The sequence below is a fragment of the Oncorhynchus masou genome, chromosome 2 (assembly GCF_036934945.1).
Source record: "Oncorhynchus masou masou isolate Uvic2021 chromosome 2, UVic_Omas_1.1, whole genome shotgun sequence".
Taxonomy (NCBI): Eukaryota; Metazoa; Chordata; class Actinopteri; order Salmoniformes; family Salmonidae; genus Oncorhynchus; species Oncorhynchus masou.
In genome coordinates this window covers 20966300-20985821 of record NC_088213.1, presented here as the reverse complement: position 1 = coordinate 20985821, position 19522 = coordinate 20966300, and the positions used below count along the sequence as shown (strand labels likewise).

General features: G+C 47.2%; 1 protein-coding gene across 1 annotated transcript; it reads left to right on the top strand.

Annotated features, from left to right (window-relative positions):
• Positions 1-610: 610 nt before the first annotated feature.
• Positions 611-16423, top strand: LOC135556786 (atos homolog protein A-like). Its single transcript, XM_064990226.1, is given in 12 exon segments — positions 611-802; positions 891-1087; positions 7435-7560; positions 7742-8109; positions 8112-9778; positions 10061-10180; positions 10487-10575; positions 13501-13597; positions 13667-13825; positions 14708-14776; positions 15206-15444; positions 15603-16423. Coding segments are annotated over 11 exon segments (3222 nt in total). The 5' UTR covers positions 611-802; positions 891-953; the 3' UTR covers positions 15757-16423.
• The last annotated feature ends 3099 nt before the right edge of the window (positions 16424-19522 follow it).

Here is a 19522-nt window from a genome sequence, read left to right as displayed (position 1 = left end):
GACCCCCTCTCCAACTCCCCAAGTCTCAGCCTACAGCCTACCATGTTCTCTGTGCTGTTTCTGTCTCGCTCCCACTCTGTGTCTGTGTTGACTGTTCTCTCTCCATGTGCAGAGAGCAGCTCTGAGCACGTGGGAGGAGTTCCCTGGAAGAATGTGTGTGACTGCCTGACACACACACACACACACACACAGACAAACTAGACATACAGCAATCCCCAGAGCCAGCTGAGAGGCTCTTTGTTAGAGCTGGGTTGTAGGGAGGACAGGGCTCTGTTTGAACATAACCTCTCTGACTGTTGCTCCACCCTAACCCAACCCTGACCGGACAGACACTACAGCAGAACACACGGTTCTTTTCCTGCCTGAGTGTTATTCTGTGCTCAGCTGACGTGGAGATTCTAAAATGATCCCCAGAACAGGAATAGTGTTGTCCTTCCTCCCTTCCTGTCTGTGTTTAGTGGTTAGTCTGGGCCAGGGTGTTGTAGCATGTTGTCTCCTACTCTACAAGAGAACAGATGATCTCTGAATGCGTGTTCTTGCATGAATTGTGTAAATTGAAATGTATCTCCGTCAGAATGTATCTGACCAGTGTTTTTCTTTTCCCCTGCTTCCAGATGTGGTGGCGGAGGAGTTCTTTGAGTACGATGCTGAGGACTTCCTGGTGTTCCTGACCCTGTTGATCACTGAGGGACGGACCCCAGAATGTTCTGTGAAGGGTCGCACAGAGGGGCTGCACTGCCCCCCTGCAAAGTCCGCCCTGCCGCCCCTACACAGGCACGAGTGCAGCGACAAACTGCCACAGGTAATGTCCATAAACATACACACACAGATAACACACACTTCCCCAGGTAACACACACACTTACCCTCCCCTGTCTGTGTGTGTTCAAGTGTGTGCAGGCGCGGCGTGTGCGCTCGGAGGTGTGTGTGTTGTGGAGGAACAGTATTCCCATCATGGTGGAGGTGATGCTGCTGCCAGACTGTTGCTATGGAGACGAGAGTCCCCCTAGTGACCCCATCAGTGACCCAGCGATCAAACAAGATGCTCTGCTACTGGAGCGATGGACTCTGCAGCCTGTACCACGACAGTATGTACACGCACACACACACACACACACACACACCCTGCAGCCTGTACCACGACAGTATGTACACGCACACACACACACCCTGCAGCCTGTACCACGACAGTATGTACACGCACACACACACACACACACACCCTGCAGCCTGTACCACAACAGTATGTACACGCACACACACACACACCCTGCAGCCTGTACCACAACAGTATGTACACGCACACACACACACACCCTGCAGCCTGTACCACGACAGTATACACACACACACACACACACACACACACACACACACACACACCCTGCATCCTGTACCACGACAGTATGTACACGCACACACACACACACACACCCTGCAGCCTGTACCACAACAGTATGTACACGCGCGCACACACACACCCTGCAGCCTGTACCACGACAGTATGTACACGCACACACACACCCTGTAGCCTGTACCACGACAGTATGTACACGCATACACACACACCCTGTAGCCTGTACCACGACAGTATGTATACACACACACACACCCCCTGCAGCCTGTACCACAACAGTATGTACACGCACACACACACACACCCTGCAGCCTGTACCACAACAGTATGTACACGCGCACACACACACACACACCCCCTGCAGCCTGTACCACAACAGTATGTACACACCACACACACCCCCTGCAGCCTGTACCACAACAGTATGTACACACCACACACACCCCCTGCAGCCTGTACCACAACAGTATGTACACGCGCGCACACACACACACACACACCCCCTGCAGCCTGTACCACAACAGTATGTACACGCGCGCGCGCACACACACACACACACCCCCTGCAGCCTGTACCACGACAGTATGTACACACCACACACCCCCTGCAGCCTGTACCACGACAGTATGTACACACACACACCCCCTGCAGCCTGTACCACGACAGTATGTACACGCGCACACACACACACACCCCCTGCAGCCTGTACCACAACAGTATGTACACGCGCACACACACACACACACACCCTGCAGCCTGTACCACGACAGTATGTACACACCACACACACCCCCTGCAGCCTGTACCACGACAGTATGTACACACACCCCCTGCAGCCTGTACCACAACAGTATGTACACGCGCACACACACACACACCCCCTGCAGCCTGTACCACGACAGTATGTACACACCACACACACCCCCTGCAGCCTGTACCACGACAGTATGTACACACCACACACACCCCCTGCAGCCTGTACCACGACAGTATGTACACACCACACACACCCCCTGCAGCCTGTACCACGACAGTATGTACACGCGCACACACACACACCCCCTGCAGTCTGTACCACAACAGTATGTACATGCGCACACACACACACCCCCTGCAGCCTGTACCACGACAGTATGTACACACCACACACACCCCTGCAGCCTGTACCACGACAGTATGTATACAGACACACACCCCCTGCAGCCTGTACCACGACAGTATGTACACACCACACACACACACACACCCCCTGCAGCCTGTACCACGACAGTATGTACACGCGCACACACACACCCCCTGCAGCCTGTACCACGACAGTATGTACACGCGCACACACACACACACCCCCTGCAGCCTGTACCACGACAGTATGTACACACCACACACACCCCCTGCAGCCTGTACCACGACAGTATGTACACACCACACACACCCCCTGCAGCCTGTACCACGACAGTATGTACACACCACACACACCCCCCGCAGCCTGTACCACGACAGTATGTACACACCACACACACCCCCTGCAGCCTGTACCACGACAGTATGTACACACACCCCCTGCAGCCTGTACCACGACAGTATGTACACACACCCCCTGCAGCCTGTACCACGACAGTATGTACACACCACACACACCCCCTGCAGCCTGTACCACGACAGTATGTATTAGAGGTCGACCGATTAATTGGAATGGCCGATTTAATTTAACTAGGAAAGTCAGTTAAGAACACATTCTTATTTTCTACGACTAGGAACGGTGGGTTAACCTCTTGAAACTCCCCATCCCGGATCCGGGATTGTGACTAAGCCTCAGGCTCATTAGCATAACGCAACGTTAACGATTTCTGAAAATCGCAAATAAAATTAAAATAATGCGTTTGCTCTCAAGCTTAGCCTTTTCTTAACAACACTGTCATCTCAGATTTTCAAAATATGCTTTTGAACCATAGAAATTGACTAATTTGTGTAAGAGTATGCAAAGCTAGCATAGCATTTTGTGTAGCATGTAGCACGCAACATTTTCACAAAAGCCAGATAACCAAATAAATAAAATCATTTACCTTTGAAGAGCTTCTGATGTTTTCAATGAGGAGACTCCCAGCCACATACCAGATGCGCAGTGTTTCCTGAAAGTGTCTGCGTGTAGGAGAAATCGTTCCGTTTTCTACATTGCGCCTGGCTACCCCGAAAATGCAGTCACCTACAACGTGAAACTTTTTCCGGATTAACTACATAATATCGACCGAAACATGGCAAACGTTGTTTGGAATCAATCCTCAAGGTGTTTTTTCACATATCTCTTCATTGACATGCAGTTCGTGGAAGCTTGCTTCTCTCTCTTTTCTCCCATGGAAAAATACTGGCAGGTGACTTTTGCGCACCAATTTCGGCGCAGGACACCGGGCGGACACGTGGTAAATGTGGTCTCTTATGGTCAATCTTCCAATGATCTGCCTACAAATACGTCACAATGCTGCAGACACCTTGGGGAAACGACAGAAAGGGCAGACTCATTCCTCTTGCGTTCACAGCCATATAAGGAGATCATGAAAGACAGAGCCTCAAAAATCCTTGTCATTTCCTGGATGCCAAGTCATCTTGGTTTTGCCTGAAGCTCACGTTAAAGGGCACGCACAGAGAAGATATTTGTATTTCTGGACACGTCAGAGTGTTTTCTTTCGAACAGTAGCAATTATATGCATAGTCGAGCATCTTTTTGTGACAAAATATCTTGTTTAAAACGGGAACGTTTTTCTTCCAAAAATGAAATAGCGCCACCATAGGTGTAAGAGGTTAACTGCCTTGTTCAGGGGCAGAATGACAGATTTTTACATTGTCAGTTTGGGGATTCGTTTTTGCAACCTTCCGGTTACTAGTCCAACGCTCTAACCACCTACCTTACATTGCACTCCACGAGGAGCCTGCGTGGCAGGCTGACTACCTGTTATGCGAGGGCAGCAAGAAGCCAAGGTAGCTAGCTAGCATTAAACTTATCTTATAAAAAACAATCAATCTTAACATAATCACTAGTTAACTACACATGGTTGATATTACTAATTTATCTAGCTTGTCCTGCGCTGCATATAATCGATGCGGTGCCTGTTAATTTCTCTTTGAATCACAGCCAACTTCAATAAACAAGTGATGATTTAACAAGCGCAGGACACTGTCATTGCACCAATGTACCTAACCATAAACATCAATGCTTTTCTTTAAAATCAATACACAATTATATATTTTTAAACCTGCATATTTAGTTAATATTGCCTGCTAACATGAATTTCTTATAACTAGGGAAATAGTCACTTCTCTTGTGTTCCGTGCAAGCAGTCAGGGTATATGCAACAGTTTGGGCCGCCAGGCTCATTGCGAACTGTGTGAAGACCATTTACTCCTAACAAAGGCCGTAATTAATTTGCCAGAATTTGCCATAATTATGACACAACATTGAAGGTTGTACAATGTAACAGCAATATTTAGACTTAGGGATGCCATCCGTTAGATAAAATACGGAACGGTTCCGTATTTCACTGAAAGAATAAACGTTTTATTTTCGAAATAATAGTTCCCGGATTTGACCACATTAATGACCAAAGGCTCATATTTCTGTGTGTTATTATGTTATAATTATATTTGATATTTGATAGAGCAGTCTGACTGAGCAGCAGCAGGCTCGTAAGCATTCATTCAAACAGCACTTTCGTGCATTTGCCAGCAGCTCGTCGCAATGTTTCAAGCATTGTGCTGTTTATGACTTCAAGCTTATCAACTCCCGAGATTAGGCTGGTGTAACCGATGGGAAATGGCTAGCTAGTTAGCGGGGTGCGCGCTAATAGCATTTCAAACGTCACTCGCTCTGAGACTTGGAGTAGTTGTTCCTCTTGCTCTGCAAGGGCTGTGGCTTTTGTGGAGCGATGGGTAACAATGCTTCGAGGGTGGCTGTTCGAGCCTAGGTAGGGGCAGGGAGAGGGACGGAAGCTATACTGTTACACTGCAATACTAAAGTGCCTATAAGAACATCCAATAGTCAAAGGTATATGAAATACAAATGGTACAGAGAGAAATAGTCCTATAATTCCAATGATAACCTCAACCTAAAAGTTTTTACGTGGGAATATTGAAGACTCATGTTAAAATGAACCACCAGCTTTCATATGTTCTCATGTTCTGAGCAAGGAACTTAAACGGTAGCTTTTTTACATGGCACATATTGCACTTTTACTTTCTTCTCCAACACTTTGTTTTTGCATTATTTAAACCAAATTGAACATGTTTCATTATTTATTTGAGGCTAAATTGATTTGATTGATGTATTATATTAAGTTAAAATCAAAGTGTTCATTCAGTATTGTTGTAATTGTCATTATTACAAATAAATAAATACATTAAAAAAAATTAAAAAATCGTCTGATTAATCGGTATTGGCTTTTTAGGTCCTCCAATAATCGGTATCGGCATTGAAAAATCATAATCGGTCGACCTCTAGTACACACACACTGCAGCTTGTACCACGACAGTATGTACACACACACCCTGCAGCCTGTACCATGACAATATGTACACACACACACACACACACACACACACACACACACACACACACACACACACACACACACACACACACACACACACACACATACTGCAGCCTGTACCACGACAGTATGTACACACACACCCTGCAGCCTGTACCATGACAATATGTACACACACACACACACACACATACTGCAGCCTGTACCACGACAGTATGTACACACACATACTGCAGCCTGTACCACGACAGTATGTACACACACACCCTGCAGCCTGTACCACGACAGTATGTACACACACACACACACACACACACACACACATACTACAGCCTGTACCAAGACAGTATGTACACACCCTGCAGCGTGTACCACAACAGTATGTACACACGACACATACTTTTTGTCAGGACTAGGTTGAGCTAGTGGCACATGCAAAAACTGGAATATTCCACTTTGCTGCCGTATCAAACAGAAAACTTGTATATACACTACCGTTCAAAAGTTTGGGGACACGTAGAAATGTCCTTGTTTTTGAAAGAAAAGCAAATTTTTTTGTCCATTTTTAAAATAACATCAAGTTGATCAGAAATACAGTGTAACATTATTAATGTTGTAAATGACTATTGGAAATTACAGATTTTTTAAAATGGAATATCTACATAAGTGTACAGAGGCCCATTATCAGCAACCATCACTCCTGTGTTCCAATGGCACATTGTGTTAGCTAATCCAAGTTTATCATTTTAAAAGGCTAATTGATCATTAGAAAATCATTTTGCAATTATATTAGCACAGCTGAAAACTGTTCTGATTAAAGAAGCAATAAAACCGTACTTCTTAAGATGAGTATCTCGAGCATCAGCATTTGTGGTTTCGATTACAGGCTCAAAATGGCCAGAAATAAGAACTTTCTTCTGAAAGTCGTCAGTCTATTCTTGTTCTGAGAAATCAAGGCTATTCGATGCGAGAAATTCCCAAGAAACTGAAGATCTGGTACAACGCTGTGTACTACTCCCTTCACAGAACAGCACAAACTGGCTCTAACCAGAATAGAATGAGGAGTTAGAGGACCCGGTGCACAACTGAGCAAGAGGACAAGTACATTAGTGTCTAGTTTGAGAAACAGACACCTCACAAGTCCTCAACTGGCAGCTTCATTAAATAGTACCCGCAAAACACCAGTCTCAACATCAACAGTGAAGAGGCGAGTCCGGGATGCTGCCTTCTAGGCAGAGTTCCTCTGCCCAGTGTCTGTGTTTTTGCCCATCTTTTAATCTTTTCTTTTTATTGGCCAGTCTGAGATATATCTTTTTCTTTGCAACTCTGCCTAGAAGGCCAGCATCTCGGAGTCGCCTCTTCACTGTTGACGTTGAGACTGGTGTTGTGCACCAGGACCTCCCAGTCTTTCTATATTGTATATTTTTAAGACTGACCATGAAAACAATTGGCATTGGCATCGTTGCTAATGCTAATTTCCTTAGCCATTGCTAGCTAAAGCAAAGGCCTGATTCTCTCTCCTCCCCCTGTCTCTCTCTAGGAGCGGTGATAGGTTTATAGAGGAGAAGACTCTGCTGTTGGCTGTTCGTTCCTACGTCTTCTTCTCCCAGCTCAGTGCCTGGCTCAGTGCTTCTCATGGCATTGTACCCCGAAACATCCTGTATAGGTAATACACACACACCTTCCTCTACAGGTAACACACACAAGAATACACGAAGAACCTCTTAACGACTTCCCCATTATTTTTCTATATTGTTACTGAATGTTGATCATAAAATACTTTCCAAAGTGAACTAAATAATTTGATGTGATCACAAGTTATAAGCCTGCGTGTTTCTGTCCCACAGGATCAGTGCAGCAGATGAGGAGTGTGTCTGTCAGTTCTCCCAGCCCCCAGCGGAGCACCTGTTCCCTGTCCCTAACGTGTCTCAGAGTGTTGCCCTGAGGCTCAGGGTCCAGTCACTCCCCCGTCAGCCCACCTACCCCACCCTGGCCTGTAGCATACACACCGGCCTGACCCTGGCCCCACTCTACAGCAGGACCCCCAGCCTTAAGCCCAACCTCAGCCCTAACCTCTACAGCAAGACACCTAGCCTTAACCCAGGCCTGAACCCTAACCCGCCTCTGTACGAGAGGAGCCACAACTCTAAAGAGAGCCACAACAGAGCGGCTCTGCCTTTCTCTGGCCTCCCCTTCCCCAGTCCTCCCAGTCTCCCCTGCCCAGTAAGAGAGGCCCGGACCCCACAGAGAGCCATGGTCATTCTAGCCAGAATGGATCAGACCTCCCCCAGGTCAATAAGGGGCAGACATCATCCCCCTACCACCTCCCCATCTCCCCACGGCCCTCCCCCCGCCCCCACAGGAAGCTGTCCTCCACTCTGCCCCTCCCCCCCGGGGGAAAGACTGTCAGGTGGCTCTATTCCCTCACCTCAGACCCCTCCGATGACATCACACACACCACAGAGGATTATGGGAAGGCTGTCAACGGGGCCGAGAGCTCCAAGGGGCGTGGCTCCGAAGCCCTCCGGGCCTTTAAGACTTATTCTTTGGCAGAGCCCCCGCGGTGCCCCTCCCCCAGACCCTCCTCTGAGACCAATCCTCTGATTGGCTCGCTGCTCCAGGAGAGACAGGAAGTCATCGCTCGCATCGCTCAGCGCCTCAACTTTTGCGACCCGACCGCCCCCCATCTCCCCCCTGCCCTCTTCACCCCCGACACCCCCACTAAGAACCCTGTCCGGGGCAGTTACCTTGGCAACACCACGCTCAGCAAGACCAAAGAGCCAGAGGGAGCTCCGCCCACTGAGGACACCCTGCCCTCCCCTTTCGACACGCCCATTGGCGACGCAGCAGCTATTATCAGGGAGACGCTGTCCCCGAAACCTGTTGCCTGCCGCAGACTGAGACTCCCAGAGGACAGAGATGGAGAGAGACTCAGAGACAGAGTCAGGGAGACACTGAGAGACCTGGAGACACAGAGAGACAGAGAGGCATTGAGAGACCGACAGCGAGAGAGAGACAGTAGTCTCTTGTCTCATGCTGTTCAGGATATTACCAGACTGATTCAGGACAGACTGTCTGTCCCCTCTCTGTCCCCAACACACAGCCGCAGCAGCAGCCCGCTACACAAACCACATACACACAGCACACACACGCTGTGCACTGACACACACACCACACACAGAGGCGGCAACAGTCATAGCAGTGGCCACTGCAATGGCTACACACCCAGCCATGACACACACACTCCCTCACACACACCTGCTAGCACAGACAGAGCTGGTGCTCCTCCAGAGACAGACGGTCCAATCAGAGCCCAGAATGGCTGTTCAACACTTGAAGACCCTCAGGTCAGCCCCCGACTCCAAATCCTGCCCCAGTCTTCTTTTCTAATCATCCCACGGCCTCTACCCCAGCCACAGTCTTCTCCTCTAGTCATCCCACGGCCTCTACCCCAGCCCCAGTCTCAGGCCTCTCCACTACTTAGCCCCAAGAGTCCCAGGGCCAAGACCTCAAAGAGTTTACACCCCAACCGCCCCCAAGAGGAGCCCAGACCCTCCTCTCCTAAAGATAACATCCTGAGGACCATCCAGACCCTAACAGTGACCCAGACCACCACCCTGACCCAGACCACTGCACAGACCTTGACCACCAAGCTCACCCACACCCAGACCACTGCTCTCATCCAGAACCACATGAAACCTCTGACTCAGTCTCACAACCAGACCCAGACAGTCTCTCGAACTCCGACCTCACGGACTCAGGGCAGCCCTCGAACCCAGCCCTCTAGTCTCCAGGATGAGAACCAGCCCCCCCCAGGTTCCAAGTCCCCCAGCCCCCCCGGTCCTGCTACCACACCCCCTGGCACAGAGCCCAACACTGTCCTGGTGAGTGTCCCTATAGACAAGCACACCTGATTAGAAAATCACCTCACACGGCAGTACATGTTGAATGTCATTCGTGTGGCTTATTTTGTCCAACACAAAGAAACTTCAATTTAAAAACCTGCCTATGTGAAAGAGGATATTGCCACTTTTGGAAAATGTTTATTAACAGTACAAAGAGATTTTGAGAAAGGATCTTTGATATAGTGTATTTGGCGTTTGTCTAAAATGGTTGTTGAGAATTGCTGTATTAAAGCCAGTGTGTGTTTTTCTTCTTCCCCGTAGCGTTCTCCCTCGCCCCTGAGACCATGTAACAGTCGGAGGAAACACAACCGTCACTCTCTGGACTCCACCCTCACCAAGGCCTTCCACCCCTGTACCGGTCTGCCCCTGCTCTCCAGCCCTGTAAGACACACACACACACTGTCAGTCAGGGTGTGGAGCCATATGACTCATCTTCTCCTCAATAGTATGAATACTCTGACTAAACTCCTGTTGATGCTGACTAGTTTGTTCATAACAATGGAATCATTTTAAAGTTGTGTGTGTGTTTCATGTGGTGCTTGTTGTTGTTGTTATTATTATTAAATACTTGTGTGTGCTGTCATGCTATAGTGTTTAAATTGTTTTTTTTTATGTATATGTTGCCAATAAAGTTTTGTGTACAGTTGTGTGTGTTGTATTATTAAATGTGTGTGTTGTCTCTCTCAGGTTCCTCAGAGGAGAACTCAGACTGGTTACTTTGACCTGGACTCTTCTCTGACCAGCTGTAAAGGACTGCCCTGGACCGCAGGGAAGAGGTACTGATCTCTAACTCACACATCATACACACATTTAGACTGGGATATGTTCCGGGTTCCCCAAACAACAATATTGACGTACGTATACGCTGACTCGGTGAGCGAGTTTATTAGCATGTGCATCGGTGATGTTGTACCCACTGTGACTATTAAAACCTTCCCTAACCAGAAACCGTGGGTTGATGGCAGCATTCGCACAAAACTAAAAGCACGAACCACCGCTTTTAATCATGGCAAAGCGACTGGAAACATCACAATACAAACAGTGTAGCTATTCCCTCTGCAAGGCAATCAAACAAACAAGCAAAGCGTCAGTATAGAGACAGTAGAGTCGCAATTCAACGGCTCAGACACAAGACGTATGTGGCAGGGTCTACAGTCAATCACGGACTACAAAAAGAAAACCAGCCCCGTCGCGGACAACGACATCTTGTGCCCAGACAAATTAAACAACTTATTTTCTCGCTTTGAGGACAATACAGTGAGTAAAACAGGCCAACGTGAGTAAAACATTTAAATGTGTTAACCCTCGCAAGGCTGCAGGCCCAGACGGCATCCCTAGCCACATCCACCGAGCATGCGCAGACTAGCTGGCTGGTGTGTTTACGGAAATATTCAATCAATCCCTATCCCAGTCTGCTGTCCCCACATGCTTCAAGAGGGCCACCAGTGTTTCTGTTCCCAAGAAAGCTAAGGTAACTGAGCTAAACGACTACCGCCCCATAGCACTCACTTCTGTCATCATGAAGTGCTTTGAGAGACTAATCAAGAATCATATCACATCCACTCTAACTGATACCCTAGATCCACTCCAATTTGCTTACCTCCCCAATAGGTCCACTGACGACGCAATCGCCATCACACTGCACACTGCCGTAACCTATCTGGACAAGAGGAATACCTATGTAAGAATGCTGTTCATTGACTACAGCTCAGCATTCACCACCATAGTACCCTCCAAACTCGTCTTTAAGCTCGAGACCTTGGATCTCGACCCCGCCCTGTGCACCTGGGTCCTGGACTTTCTGACGGGCGGCCCCCAGGTCGTGAGGGTAGGAAACAACATCTCCACCTCGCTGATCCTCAACACTGGGGCTCCACGAGGGTGCGTTCTCAGCCCTCTCCTGTTCACCCATGACTGCGTGGCCATGCACGCCTCTAACTCAATCATCAAGTTTGCAGACGACACTACAGTGGTAGGCTTTATTACCAACAACGACGAGACGGCCTACAGGGAGGAGCTGAGGGCCCTCAGAGTGTGGTGTCAGGAAAATAACCTCTCACTCAACGTCAACAAAACAAAGGAGATGATTGTGGACTTCAGGAAACAGCAGCGGCAGAACACCATCCACATCTGAGGAACACTAGTGGAGAAGGTGGAAAGTTTCAAGTTCCTCAGCGTACACGTCACAGACAAACTGAAATGGTCCAGCCACACAAGACAGCGTGGTGAAGAAGGCGCAACAGCGCAACCTCAGGAGGTTGAAGAAATTTGGCTTGTCACCTAAAACATTCACAAACTTTTACAGATTCACAATCAAGAGCATCCTGTTGGGCTGTATCACTGCCTGGTATGGCAACTGCAGAGGGTAGTGCGGTCTGCACAACGCATCACCAGGAGCAAACTACCTTCCCTCCAGGACACCTACACCACCCGATGTCACAGGAAGGCCAAAAAGATCATCAAGGATATAAACCACCCGAGCCACTGCCTGTTCACCCGCTATCATCCAGAAGGCGAGGTCAGTACAGGTGCATCAAAGTTGGGACCGAGAGACTGAAAAACAGCTTCTATCTCAAGGCCATCAGACTGTTAAACAGCCAACACTAACACAGAGTGGCTGCTGTCAACATACAGACTCAAATCTCTGGCCACTTTAATAAATGTAATAAATGGATTTAATAAAGGTATCATTAGTCACTTTAAATAACGCCATTTTAATAATGTTTACACGTCCTACATTACTCATCTTATATGTATACACTGTACTCTATACCATCTACTGCATCTTGCCTATGCCACACAGCCATCGCTCATCCATATGTACATATTCTTATTCCATCCCTTTACATTTGTGTGTATAAGGTAGTCGTTGTGAATTTGTTAGATTACTTGTTAGATATTACTGCACTGTCGGAACTAGAAGCACAAGCATTTCGCTACACTCACATTAACATCTGCTAACCATGTGTATGTGACCAATAAAGTCTGATTTGATTTAGACTCATCATGTACACACCATGGTCAGATTTAGGTCCTTAATAACCTTGTCCTCAAACTCAATTGCTACCACTTAGAGGTTCAATAGAGAGCAAACTGACTGGTAGGTGAGATTATGTTCTTACTAGACATCAGTGTTCAGTCAGTCCAGGCCTGTACTGTACTGTAGCCCTGTCCTGTCCTCACACTGCCACCTGCTGTTCTGGCGGCTGTATTGCTAGTACTGTTGCGACTGGCCTGACACTGAGGCTCAACTCAAAATGGCAGCTGTACACAGTTCTACAGTCAGAGGCCCTGCTCTGCTCTGATCTGGCCGCTGGGTTACTGTGTGGATTAGGGATTAGAGGTCCGTTTGACTGGGGATGATGCTTCTACATACATAGCTGATTAAGGTTTGATAGTGTTTGAATATACAGTATTAGTCATGTTGAATCATAAATTCAGATTTAGACTGCATGACAGCAATTCATGCTTGGGTTTAGCTTCCCTGGCACTGTTTCCAAATAGGAATATTTTAGCATTTGTGGCACAAATCCCATTCAAGTCATGGGACTGATATTAGCATATTTCGTGCATGTCCAAATCATCCGAGGGTTGCAGGGTCTGTAAGCCATCTCTAATTCTCATGATTCAACAAATGAATCAATCGACCAATGTGTGTGTGAACCCGTTTTTAACCCTCTACTGTGTGTTCTGTTGTGAAGGGTGTGTGTGAAGAGAGTGGAGGAGTCAGAAGAACCTCAGCCGCTGTTCAGTGCCAGTGCTCCACCTGCCAGCCTCAGTCTACTGGGCAACTTTGAGGTACCTCACTCACTCACTCACGTCACATAAGTGTACATGCATTGTACCTAAAGCATGTGTGTGTTACAGGAGTGTGTGTTGAACTACCGCCTGGAGCCATTGGGGTCGGTGGAGGGTTTCATGGCCGAGGTGGGTGCTTCCGGAACCTTCTGCCCCAGTCACATGACCTTCCCCGTCGACGTTTCCTTCTACAGCATCTCTGACGACAACGCACCCTCGCCATACATGGTGAGACACACCTACACAGACAAATTATATATATCCCCCACACACTTTATATGCACTGAACAAAAATATAAATATTTTACTGAACTACAGTTCATATAAGGTAATAAGTCAATTGGGGCGGCAGGGTAGCCTAGTGGTTAGAGCGTTGGACTAGTAACCGGAAGGTTGCAAGTTCAAACCCCCGAGCTGATAAGGTACAAATCTGTTGTTCTGCCCCTGAACAGGCAGTTAACCCACTGTTCCTAGGCCGTCATTGAAAATAAGAATTTGTTCTCAACTGACTTGCCTAGTTAAATAAAGGTAAAACAAAAAAAATTGAAATAAATTAATTAGGCCCTACACTATGGTTTTCACATGACTGAAAAAGCAGTCCGTATCTGGTGTGACCACCTCATGCAGCATGGCACATCTTTGCGGCACATAGAGTTGATCAGACCTGTGGAATGTTGTCCCACTCCTCTTCAATGGCTGTGCAAAGTTCCTGGATATTGGCGGGAACTGGAACACGCTTTTGTACACGTTGATCCAGAGCCTCCCAAACATGCTTGATGGGTGACATGTCTGATGAGTATGCAGGCCATTAACAACGCCCAATTTTTCAGTTTTTGATTTGTTAAAAAAGTTTGAAATATCCAATAAATGTCGTTCCACTTCATGATTGTGTCCCACTTGTTGTTGATTCTTCACAAAAAAATACAGTTTTATATCTTTATGTTTGAAGCCTGAATTGTGGCAAAAGGTCGCAAAGTTCAAGGGGGCCGAATACTTTCGCAAGGCACTGTATATATATAATATTTGTATGTATGTATGTATATGCACACACACACTTACTGCTCACAGTGCAGATCAATATTAATAGTGTGTGTGTTGTTTTTGTTACAGGGAGTCATCAACCTGGAGACTCTGGGTAAACGCGGCTACCGTGTCCCTCCATCAGGGACCATTCAAGTGGTGAGGACAGATTTTCACTCTGTGGATTATACACATTGAAGACTTTTGTTTAAATGTGTGTGCATCCGTGTCACTGTTGCTGACATAATAACTCCAGACAGAGAGAACAAAGGAAAGATGCTCCCGTTCCAGCAGAGTTAGGAGAGGGAGACCTTAAGTGGGGACAGAGAGAAATACACTACTGTAGTGTGTTAACCCCTTCTCTTTTCCTCTCTCCCGCCCACTTTCTCTCTTGCTCTCCCGCCCACTTTCTCTCTCTCTCTCTCTCCTGCCCTCTCTCTCTCTCTCTCCTGCCCTCTCTCCCGCCCACGTTCTCTCTCTCTCCTGCCCTCTCTCTCTCTCTCTTGCCCTCTCTCTCTCTCTCTCCTGCCCTCTCTCCCTCTCTCTCTCTCTTGCCCTCTCTCTCTCTCTCCCCCCCTTCTCTCCCAGACCTTATTTAACCCCAATAAGACGGTGGTGAAGATGTTTGTGGTGGTGTATGACCTGAGAGCCATGCCTGCCGGCCACCAGACCTTCCTCCGTCAGAGGACCTTTTCTGTCCCCGTTCGACGGGACAGCACACATTCACACAAACACAGCAGCCCAGACAACACACACACACCCGGCAGCAGCAGGAAAGCCCTCTCCCTCGGCCAGGAACGCATCCTGCGCTACCTCATTCACCTGAGGTAAGAAAGACGCCTGGCTCAGCTGACCTGTCAATCACATCTCACCTGTCAGTCAAATAGATGACCTGTTAGTCAAGACTGGACAGAAGACCAAACTGAACAGGAAAACATTGTACTGGCACTAATCTAGCTCTTTCTTCACACCCCCCTCAATCCAGGTTCCAGACCTCCAGGTCAGGTAAAGTGTACCTCCACAGGGATATCAGACTGCTTTTCAGTAGGAAGTCTATGGAGGTAGACAGTGGAGCGGCCTACGAACTCAAGTCCTACACAGAGTCCCCAGCTGACCCAGCCTTCTCCCCGCGCTGCTGACACTGACACACACACACACTCCTCTATCTGCACTGACACAAACACTCCTCTAACTACACTGACACATACACGCACACCCAGAGAGCTGGGCTCAGAGCGTTCTCGTGTGGAACAGTCCAGACAGGCTCCGTCCCAGATACCTAAGGCCTGGAGATTTTGCTGACCATCTGACCATGAACAACTCCTGGCCCTACAGAACCCTGCTGTTTTCTGTGACGCTCAAACACGTCTTTATACATGTAGAAAATGTATTAAAGACATGCTAAAACACACATCAGAAACACGTTAGCGACCATGGACCACTGACTGACCAGAACAATCAATCAAGAGACTGAGAAAATTACAAGACGACATTGAAAAAGCGCACTGTGTATTTCCACGACTGGAAATCAAAAGGAGTAATATTCTGTTTTTTTTGTACTGTTACAAAAACAAATCTTTAAAGTGTTGCAATAGAGAGTAACATGTAGCTTTAGTGTTTACATAATTTTCTTTGTTTACCGTCAGTTATTTAATATTTAAATGAATATTTCAGTTACTGCTTATGTGACATCTATCATCCTCAGCATTATGATCTAGTGCAAAACTCTGTAAATCATAATGTGTATTTTTGACATTAACTCAGATCTGAAAATATATCTATATCTTAAAGCAATCATGAAAGCTGCATTGTGTCTGTGTGTCTTTTATTTTGAGTGTTTTGGACAACTGAGGTCCATGTCATGTCGACTGATGTAAAACATCATGTCCTTATACATATGATAAAGATGATATGAAAATGAGTCAGTATTTCTACAGTGGTATAAAATGACTGTAAGTCCTCATTGGTCATAGCAGGTTGGTCCTGGGGTCAGATGTACATGATCAAGTGGCCTGTGGAGAAGACAAAATACACACTGAGGAGCCACATTCAAATCCTTGTCAATTAAATAACACTTTTGTTCTGTCTGCAAATCACTAATATATGTAACCTGACCCTTCTTTCTTAGTGTAGGCCTACTGCTGCAGGCTTCAACTGCCAAGAGGTCATGGCACAGGTGGTGGCCACGCTCCAAGCTCTGGCAGTTCCCCCACAATCACTGGCCTTCAATATAACCTATGGATCATGGTCCATCAAAGGAAGAATGTGTATAATTTAGTTTATTTCATGACATTGGACTTGATGACCAAAGCCTTCTGATGCAGTCCATTATCATTACAGCAAAAAAACGACATTTACCATCATGCAATATACTGGGAAACACCACTTCAAATTTGATGTCAAAAACTTTTGTAGTGAATGTCGGTTGCATGAATTAAGTCGAGTAAAGTTTATGCTCAACAAAAGGCTCTACATTTGTCTTGCTCAAATATCAAGCGACAGTTTTTTAGAGGAAGATGGATGAGCGCGCCTCTGCTAAAGAATGACGTCAGATCGGGCAGACATATTTGTGCGGGCTGATAGTTAACGGTCGGACGGATTCGTATGGGGAGAGGAAGCCAGGACAAGGATTTAGTTCAGATTGTGTTTACTTTTCGACTTTGCCAGGGATCGAGGTTACACTGAAATGTCGGAGGAAATTGAGGGGACAAAGACGACGGAGGAGACGGTGGTGAATGACCAGAATGTACGTTTATTTGCCTTAAACACAACCACTTGCTAACCAACGACAGTCAAGCTGCACTGCAATGCACACTATCATATGATATGGCAGGTTTTTTGCTAACGTTAGCTACTGTAACGTCGTTAGCGTTAATCCTTTCTAACTAGCAACCGTGATTATCAACAACAATATCAGTTTGCTTAATAAATGCCAGTTGATATCTAATCAAGCTGTTTTCCATAACTATTTGCAGTCGTAGCTTGCAGGGCTTTTCGATATTAAGCTAACGTTAACTAAGGTCCGATTTCATCTGGCTAACGTGGTAGCTAGCTTCGACAGTTAGCATTGTGGGCAGCTAACGTTAACTAATCAAGTCATGATTATTTGTTAAGTACAAGCAGAACAAATACCCCAATTATTGTTTTTCCTAAAGTAATAACCAACGTTAGTTAATTGACTTGCTTGTTGGATATTGACCTAACGAGTTAACGTTAAATATGTCGGTTTGTGTCTTTTAGCAGCTTGCTAACAAACATCATTTGCACATTAGCCAGCTAGTTTTGACCACATTAACCAACAAGTGATTTAACTTACTGCCCACAACCATCAAAGCCATCTAACGTTAGCGAAGTTATGTTGCTTTCAGTGGCTTGACTACTGTTGTCTACTCTAAAGAAGGCAGCCTGGCTGTCTGTCTGTCAACAGTGACTCGCCCCTCGCTGTACTGAAGGCCAGTGTTTGTTTTGTCATTAGCTAGGTAGCTAAACTCAGCCAAAAAAGTAATGTCCTCTCACTGTCAACTGCGTTTATTTTCAGCAAACTTAACATGTTATGTTCATACAAATATTTACACAAGATTCAACAACTGATACATAAACTGAATAAGTTCCACAGACATGTGACTAACAGAAATTGAATAATGTGTCCCTGAACAAAGGGGGGGGTCAAAAGTAACAGTCAGTATCTGGTGTAGCTGCATTAAGTACTGCAGTGCATCTCCTCCTCATGGACTGCACCAGATTTGCCAGTTCTTGCTGTGAGATGTTACCCCACTCTTCCACCAAGGCACCTGCAAGTTCCTGGACATTTCTGGGGGGGAATGGCCCTCAACCTCTGATCCAACAGGTCCCAGACTTGCCCAATGGGATTGAGATCCAGGCAGGATGAGCCTGCAGGAAGGGTACCACATGAGGGAGGAGGATGTCTTCCCTGTAACGCACAGCGTTGAGATTGCCTGCAATGACAACCAGCTCAGTCCGATGATGCTGTGACACACCGCCCCAGACCATGACGGACCCTCCACCTCCACCCCTCGTACAGGCCTCAGTGTAATGCTCAGTCCTTCGATGATAAAACCAAATGTGACCATCGCCCCTGGTGAGACGAAACCGCGACTCGTCAGTGAAGAGCACTTTTTGCCAGTCCTGTCTGGTCCAGCGACAGTGGGTTTGTGCCCATAGGCGACGTTGTTGCTGGTGAGGACCTGCCATACTACAGGCCTACAAGTCCAGCATCTCTCAGCGTATTGCAGACAGTCTGAGCACTGATGGAGGGGTGTGCATTCCTGGTGTAACTCAGACAGTTGTTGTTGCCATCCTGTACCTGTCCCGCAGGTGTGGTGATCGGCTGTACCGATCCTGTGCAGGTGTTGTTACACGTGGTCTGCCACATTTACATTTACATTTAAGTCATTTAGCAGACGCTCTTATCCACCTTCTGACATCAGTGGAACAGCCACTTTACAATAGTGCATCTAAATCATTTAAGGGGGGGGGGTGAGAAGGATTGCTTTATCCTATCCTAGGTATTCCTTGAAGAGGTGGGGTTTCAGGTGTCTCCGGAAGGTGGTGATTGACTCCGCTGTCCTGGCGTCGTGAGGGAGTTTGTTCCACCATTGGGGGGCCAGAGCAGCGAACAGTTTTGACTGGGCTGAGCGGGAACTGTACTTCCTCAGTGGTAGGGAGGCGAGCAGGCCAGAGGTGGATGAACGCAGTGCCCTTGTTTGGGTGTAGGGCCTGATCAGAGCCTGGAGGTACTGCGGTGCCGTTCCCCTCACAGCTCCGTAGGCAAGCACCATGGTCTTGTAGCGGATGCGAGCTTCAACTGGAAGCCAGTGGAGAGAGTGGAGGAGCGGGGTGTAGGACCTGCGCCGCTTCCTGTGTGAGGCAGGGTCGTACTCTGCG